The sequence below is a fragment of the Castanea sativa genome, chromosome 10, assembly GCF_040712315.1.
Source record: "Castanea sativa cultivar Marrone di Chiusa Pesio chromosome 10, ASM4071231v1".
NCBI lineage: Eukaryota > Viridiplantae > Streptophyta > Magnoliopsida > Fagales > Fagaceae > Castanea > Castanea sativa.
Window position 1 is genome coordinate 3091068 of NC_134022.1, and position 8117 is coordinate 3099184.

The 8117-nt window shown below is 34.2% G+C and overlaps 1 protein-coding gene across 3 annotated transcripts; it reads left to right on the forward strand.

Moving 5' to 3' along the window:
• The first annotated feature begins 416 nt into the window (after positions 1-416).
• LOC142613037 (pectin acetylesterase 8-like) lies at positions 417-6190 on the forward strand. Of its 3 annotated transcripts, none has more exons than XM_075785216.1 (13): positions 417-674; positions 2137-2258; positions 2368-2450; positions 2836-2965; positions 3062-3141; positions 3267-3353; positions 3436-3560; positions 3666-3726; positions 4044-4097; positions 4190-4267; positions 5190-5295; positions 5458-5603; positions 5761-6190. In XM_075785216.1, exons 2-13 carry the CDS (start codon positions 2138-2140, stop codon positions 5887-5889), a joined length of 1200 nt encoding a protein of 399 aa, XP_075641331.1. In that variant the 5' UTR covers positions 417-674; position 2137; the 3' UTR covers positions 5890-6190. The 3 variants fall into 3 exon arrangements, with proteins under 3 accessions (XP_075641331.1, XP_075641333.1, XP_075641332.1); XM_075785218.1 differs by lacking the exon at positions 417-674 and adding an exon at positions 1260-1278; XM_075785217.1 differs by lacking the exon at positions 417-674 and adding an exon at positions 1653-1762.
• Positions 6191-8117: the final 1927 nt, after the last annotated feature.

The window sequence follows — 8117 nt, forward strand, 5'->3', positions numbered from 1 at the left end:
TAATTAAATTTATTATATCCCAATCATTTAATTTTTTTAAAAAATTAAAAAATTAAAAATTTTAATTATAACAAAAGTGGTGGCTTTAGTAAACCTTACTATCATTTTTGTTATAGAATTATTGATCTCATCTCATAGCTCTAGCTTTGCTCCACTCTATTATGTGAGAACGCGTAAAACGATAAGATTCATATTCATTGTCGAGCTCAGACCCTCTCTCTCTCTCTCTCTCTCTCACTGTCACTGTCACTGTCACTGTCACTTGACAATTTTGCTAGTTCATGAGTCTGAGAAGCTGGTCGTGGTGGACCCACAAAGCCGAGACAATATTAACTATTAATTAGGCCACCTAAATTACCCAAAAAACATAAATGTTTTTTGTTTTGTTCTTGAGTGTTTTTGTGGTCCGAAGAAAAGAGTGTCGGTTCTTTCTTGGGTTCTCTGCTTTACTACTACACAGTCTACACGTACACTCTTTCCATTTCCAACTGAAATATATAATATTCTTTAAAAAAAAAAAAAACTTTTCTTATTTCTTCAGTGTTTTTGTGTTCATATAAATAAAGCACTACTCTCCCCCCCCCCCCCCTTCTCTCTCTCTCTCTCTCATTGTGGAAGCTCCCACTTATACAAACTGGTTTTTGCATTGTCGGGAGCTCTCAGCTCTATACAGGGTATTATATTTAGATTTGTTAATTACTAAACTGGGTTTTTTTTATATACATTCTTTCAAAACAAGTTTGCTTGAGATTCCCTCCTTTTCTTGGTAGTTCTAGCTAGTTCAGGTACATGTGGTGATTCTTTTACTCTATATCTACTTTTCTTTTTTCTCCTCTTTTTGACAAGCCACCTTTATTTTGTTCACAAATTTGGAATCTTTTTTCTGTTTGTAAGTATTAATAATGGTCTTTCAATATGGTGCAATGGATTGATTTTTTCTTCTTTTCGTTTTGCGTTTGTGATGAAGAAGTTGCTGTATATATGTGTACAGTTTAGTGGGGTGGTAGTATACTGCTTATTGTGTTAATTGGTGTCTGTGTGTGGTGAAAGTGTTTTTTTTTTTTTTAAAAAAAAAATTTATGGGAATATGTTTATTTTGGATATTTCCATGGGTGGAAGTAATGATGGTGATGTTTCTAATCAATTCCATCAATTATTTCACCAAGTGGATTTTACTATTGTATATAATTGATTTCTCAATCTTGATAATGAAATATGATAGATATCACTGCATGATAAGGATTAAGTTTGTTTTCATATCTTTGGTCTGAGAAGCAGGTGTCATTTGCAATCTATTTCTTTTTCGTTATTGATAGTAGTGACGCGTATTTGATTATAAATCAGATATCAGTAATTGCATGTATTTGTTGATTATGGACAACTTAGTTTCTATCTTTGGTCTGAGAAGCATGCGTCATATACTCATATGTGAATCTATATTTTCATTATTGATAGCAATGATGTGCCATTTTATCCTATCCTTTGTTTCTTTTTCTTTTCCCTTCTTTTTAATTTTTTGTTTTATGTGTAAATAATTTATCAGTATTTTGTACCTATCTGGGCATTTACATTTCTGGATTTACCACTGATGTAATTGAGTTAAAGTATTTGTTCATAAGCCAATCTTATCCTATCCATCCCAACTTTGTCAGGTTACTATTTTGTTACCCCATGATGATATATATATATAAGTAGCACCTTTAAAGGATTTTTTCATGAAAGTTTTGATTTAATTGGGTTTTGGTTTTGTCAAATAACTCAAGTAAGTATTTTACACTAATGATATCATGTCAGTGCAAGTTGATTATCCATGGTAATCATATTATAGATTTTATGATTTCCAAGCAAAAGAAGAGGAAGATGGAATTGATATATTTTTTTTGATGCATGCTTCATATCAAATTAGTTTATCAATTTACTCAGGATTATGATTCTATTATCTATTTGGAAATTATGTATGGAATGAAGTCATTAAGCTTTTTTTTTTTTGGGAAGTCATTGAGCTACTTGTTGATCAATTTACTCATACTTATAGAAATTTCTGAAAACAATGACCTGATCTGTTTTCTCCTCTGCGTTATCTTAGTTTTCTTCAGAATTTTCTGTATTTTGAACAATAAATTTTGATATGCACAGAATGGCTGGGACAAGATTAATCCAATGGTTTAATCTTCTAGTATTTGCACTTGTAATGCTCAAAACAGAAGGTGTTAACGTGGGAATTACTTTTATCCAGAGTGCAGTGGCAAAAGGAGCTGGTAAGAAACCTCTTGAAAAATAAACTCAATAAATCCTTTTCCTTTCATAAACAATAAATTGTTTCAAATCTTCATTTCATTCTGTTCTAAAATTTGACATATGGAGCAGTTTGTCTGGATGGAAGTCCCCCAGCTTATCACTGGGATAAGGGAGTTGGTGCAGGAATTAACAATTGGTTGGTTCACTTTGAGGTTTGTCCTTTTGTCATATCCTGTCTCGTGTTTAGCAATTTCTTTACCAACTAAAGAAACAATGGAATGATTAATGCTTGAACAAATTGCCTACGGAAAAAAGAAAAGGGTAAAGTTGCTAATACTCTCCAACAGTGCAATAATGCAAATTCATCTGCTTTTATTGATTTTTTCTAAATAAAACTAATAGAAAAGGCTGAATATTGTAATTATCCTAAAATGTTATGACATTTGATTTGAATGCAAAAATTTTCTTTCAATTCTACTTCTTGAGGGCTTTAACAGTTTTTTTTAGTTAAATTCTTAAGTTATAAAATATTTGGTCAATCTTAAATTTCTAATATCTTTATGTTATCTATATGTTACTTTTTTTTCCGGTTCGTAGGGAGGTGGATGGTGCAACAATGTCACCACTTGCCTTTCCCGTACAAAGACTCGTTTAGGTTCATCTAAGCATATGGACAAGGAAGTTGCCTTCTCTGGGATTCTGAGTAGATTCCAAAAGTTTAATCCTGGTATGACTTAATTGTTTATTGATTTAGCTATTTTTCTTAAGCTTTTGACAACCTTGTTCGCTGAATTCATTAATGGAATCTGTTTCAAATATCCAGACTTCTACAATTGGAACAGAATCAAGGTTAGATACTGTGATGGGGCATCATTTACCGGTGATGTGGACGCAGTCAATCCAGTAAGTTATTTGAAATTCAATTGGAATTTCAATTTATAACTTCAGATGAGAACCTGATTCTAGTGTATTTTTTTGTTTATTTTTTCTTTTCTTGTTGGGTTTTAATTAAATAATAATTTGATCAGGCTACTAATCTTCACTTCAGAGGAGCAAGGGTTTGGCGCGCCGTAATTGAGGACCTATTATCAAAAGGAATGAAAGATGCAAAAAATGTATAGTCGATCCCTATAATCATTAGTTGATTTTTCCCCTCCTGTAATTCTCACCCTATAACTCGTTAGGACTTGACTACAGGCTATTCTCTCTGGTTGTTCGGCTGGTGGATTGACTTCTATTTTGCATTGTGATAACTTCCGATCTCTTGTACCTGTTGGTGCTAAAGTTAAATGCCTAGCAGATGCTGGTTACTTCATCAATGCGTAAGCTCATATATTTGTTCTTCTACTTTTACGTCATAACCTAATCAGTTTGAGAGTTGGTGTTGTTACACATTCATGTAAATTTCCCCAAACGTTGTCTAACAGGAATGATGTTTCTGGAGCACAACACATTCAAGAATTCTACAGTCAAGTGGTTGCAACACATGTATTCATACCTCTCTCTCTCTCTCTCTCTCTCCCTCCCTTGGATGAGGAACTTTTGTTTTGCAATTTGATGGTTTTTGCACCTATACTGCTATGATTTGGCAATTTATTGTTTATTTTCCCAGTTCCTCACTTATTCAAGTGTCTCTTTTTTATATATAGCAAGACAATAGAATTTATCCATTCTCTCTTTCGAGAAAGGAGAGCTCCTCCATTTTGTCAAGCTTTTATTCTATTTTAAAAATTAATACCTATTCTCCACCAAAAAAACAAAATCAATACTTGATTCTCAACGTAAATCTTTCTTTTGGATTCTAGGGTTCAGCAAAGAATTTGCCTTCATCATGCACTTCAAAAATAAGCCCAGGGTTGGTAAGTGCGTCTCTTGTGGTATTAGTTTCACACTTCACCATTTGCTTTTCAACGTTTCCAACTTTTACCAACATTTCTCAATTATATTGTAGTGCTTCTTTCCCCAAAATATGGCACAGCAAATTCAAACACCAATCTTTTTCGTAAATGCAGCCTATGATTCATGGCAGGTAAACTCATTGTAGTCTATGACAATGATTACTATTTCTTGAAGTTCTTTTTAATTAGATGTATTAGATATTTACATGTACTCTTCTTCCTCTGCTTCTAGTCTATTGTGAGAATTCCTTTAACACTTTCCTTCAAATAGATACGCATGATAATTCCATTGCCTTGAAGGTAAAATAAATGTATGAACTGAAAATTAGATAAGTGGCCACTAGCTTGGTTTAAGAAGTATGAATTTCTTCTAGAATTGGTATTTCACTTGCTGTTGAACTTATGTGCATTATTACTTCCTAAGCAACATTATTGACATTATTTAAACTTTGAGAAGCAATTTCAAATGTCATCTTTTGAACTCTGGCCTTATGGTTGATGTAATGTAATTCATTTTCTTTTAAAATAATATATATTGAAGTTATCTCATTTTTAGTGAAATTGGAACCCAAGGTCAGCCCCAAATCCACCTTCACTCACCTCATGTGACTCTGTGTTTTTGGATTTATCTGTTTTTCTCTTAGTGGGATGTACCCATTTAGTATTTTTTCCCTCTAAAACTTATATTCTGCTTCTGGAAAAAGATTTTGAGAAGCATTCTCTGATAATGAAAAAAAAAAAAAAAAAAAAACCTCAAGAACAATATGATGGAAAAGCATCATGTGATTATTGGACGTCTACTTTCTTTCTTTGGTGATTATCCTACTTCACAATTTCTTTGCCCAATTATTTTCATAGTAGTGACAAATAATCGCACGCATTCTTAAATGCTGATGACAAATAGTAACACGCATATCTATAAATGAAATTATTACTTTTAGTGTTTACTTTCAGTGAAAAATTTCTCCCTTTCATTCCTCTAATTGAATCTATAAATGAAAAAAATTTCTCCCTTTCATTCCTTTAAGACCTGAATTCATTGTATTCTTTCAGGTAAAAAACATTTTGGCACCAGGCGTAGCTGATCCCCATGGCACCTGGCATGAGTGCAAACTTAATGTAAAGAACTGCTCACCCAATCAAATTAAAACCATACAAGGTGAATACCAAAGGCCTCTTTCTTATCCTTGAACAATTCTTCAAGGAGGCAAGCATAGAGTTCTTCAAGCATGTAGAATACCATTGCTATATATCGAGGAACAGGGTTGGTAATGATAATAATTGGCTTCTGGATACTTATTATTATGATGTTTATTTTCAGATTTTAGGGTGCAATTCTTAAGTGCATTAAGTAAAGCCGGGACCTCTTTATCTAAGGGACTATTTATTGACTCTTGTTATGCCCACTGCCAAACCGAAACACAGGAGACATGGTTAAGGGATGATTCTCCAGTGCTGGGTAAAACGGTAAGGAGCAGCTTTATCCCTTTCTTCCTTTTTTGTTGTCCATTATTTTACTATCACATTTTTCTTCATCTTATTTTTAACCTTTCATTGTTGATTTCCTTTTTTATTTGCTATGGAGAAACTCATTCCATTATTTGTATGAAAAACTATTCTGCAGACAATTTCAAAGGCAGTTGGAGACTGGTATTATGACCGAAGTCCCTTCCAAAAGATAGATTGCCCTTACCCTTGCAACCCCACTTGCCACAACCGTATTTTCGATCCAAAAGAACATCCAGAACTATAGATTTATGTAAAATTTATCATTTCTATGAATGATAGTTATAGGTAAAATGAGCTTGAATAAGAAAAAATGAAAAGAAAATTAATGATTTATCAAGACTTCAAAATAAGCGAAAGGCACCACTGCACCAAATTGTGTGCTAGGCATCTTTCCCTATTGTTTATGTATTCAATATTTACTCGAGACAAAAAAGAAAAGAAATCAACACATTCAGTGTTGATTCTATTATGAGCAGCTATATCATGTTGTAAAAGAATTCTATTATGAGCATCTATATCATATGGTAAAAGAATTCTACTCTGAGTATCTATATGTAGCACTGGGTGTTTATCAAAAAAATATGTAGCACTGGGTTTAGCTCCAGCCATCTTGCAACGATGTAGTACATCAAAAGTATATTTAGTTTGAGAAAGGTATAAATTGGATGCATTGCTCCATTTCTCATACCCGATTTATCATAAGTAAACAAAGATTAATTAACTGAATCATAAATTAGAATGAAAATCTTCATACCCGATTTATTAGTAGTAAACAAAGAATGATTAACATAAGATTCAGTGTAACCAAGACTGAGTAAGATTGTGTAAGTCAATTAAACCAAGCACGCTTGAAGATCGTTGATGGTTCTTCAATTTGCACATGTAATTTGGAAAAGTCGAATCAACAAATCCCATAGGTTGCTCCACATAAACCTCTTCTTCCAATGTCCCATGTAGGCAGGCATTTGAGACATCTAATTGTCTAAGAGGCCAATTAAAATGAATTTCAAGTTCAAGTACCACTCAGGTTGCTGGTTTGATAACAGGACTGAAAGTCTCTTTGTAATCCAAAGAAACCATCTGTTTGTTGGAATCCCTTAGCCACCAATCGGGCCTTGAACCTCTCAATAGAGCTTGCTTCACTTTATAAACCCATTTGTTGCGGATTACATTCTTGTTGGTTGGTCTTGGACATAGGCTCCAACTATCATTAGCATGCAATGCAGAAAATTCATCCTGCATTGCCTTTTGCCATTCCTTAAACTTGACAGCTTGAGTGTAAGAAGAGAGTTCAGTAGTAATTGCAAGAGTATGCAATGCACAATGAATGTTTAGTGGAATAATAAACTTGATAGTCTAGAAAGGTCTTTGGGCAATGAATACCAGATTTACTAAGTAACCACAGGGTGATCATTGTGAGGTGCAGAAGATGAGTCCAATGAGGAGTTTGATGATAGGGTGGTATCTGTTGTGGGTTGATTTGATGATTCAAGAGGGGTTGTAGGGCTGTTACAACAGGTGTTAAATAAGAATATGGTCGACGGGTCTTAGGTGCTGCTATATGTGAATGAGGCAAGGTAACAGCAGGTAGTGAAATTGTAGTTGAAGGAAAAGAGGATATTACCTGATTTGTGGAGTTGGAGTTGCATGGATTCTGTCTCACTTGGTCAGAATCTGTTGCAGCAGACTGAAGTAAGTTGAGACTCTCCCTTCGGGCAGGAAATTGAAGTTCATCAAAGACCACGTGTCAAATCATGTACACTCTGTTGGTACTTGGATCAAGACACCTATATGGCTATATCCTCTGTGATTAGCACTATTCCACAAGAATATGCACCCTTTGGAATGAAAAAGCAGATTGTGGATTGTCATAAGGCCTGAGCAAAGGATAGCAAGCACAACCAAAAGTCCTAAGAATGGAGTAATCAGGTGTTTGACTAAGGAGCACTTGAAATGGTGACCGATTATCCAAGACTGTTGTGGGTAATCTATTAATAAGATAAATGGCTGTATCGAAAGCTTCAACCCAAAATGTTTTTGGTAGATGAGATTGAGCAAATAAAGACAACCCTGGTTCCACCAAATGTCTGTCTTTCCTCTCAGCTAGGCCATTTTACTGAGGAGTATGAGGACAAGATATGTGATGCATCATTGTTAAGGATAAAGATGAGTTTGTTAGTGACTCAATCTCCAAAAGAAGTGCTGGCGTTATCTTCACTTAGTGATAGACTTTGCAAATTGTATTTGTCATGTAATTTGAATTGAAAGACTTCAGAGTGGAAGATCTAGTGTGTGTAATGCACAAACATGAGCCATTTCTTGCAGTAATCTCATCACCGAGGTATGGTACACTTAGTTCCAAGTTATTTATATCAGCAGTGATATGATTTTTTGCTCCACTATCAGCAAACCAAGTTTAATCTTCATCTGAGTTGAATTCAGCAGCCATAGCTACCCAATTGAGCTGGTGGG

Coding starts and splice junctions, on each gene's coding strand:
- LOC142613037 (XM_075785216.1), top strand. CDS start 2,138: ATGGCTGGGACAAGATTAATCCAATGGTTTAATCTTCTAGTATTTGCA. Junction 2,451..2,835: donor ATTGGTTGGTTCACTTTGAG/GTTTGTCCTTTT, acceptor TCCGGTTCGTAG/GGAGGTGGATGGTGCAACAA. Junction 3,561..3,665: donor GCTGGTTACTTCATCAATGC/GTAAGCTCATAT, acceptor GTTGTCTAACAG/GAATGATGTTTCTGGAGCAC.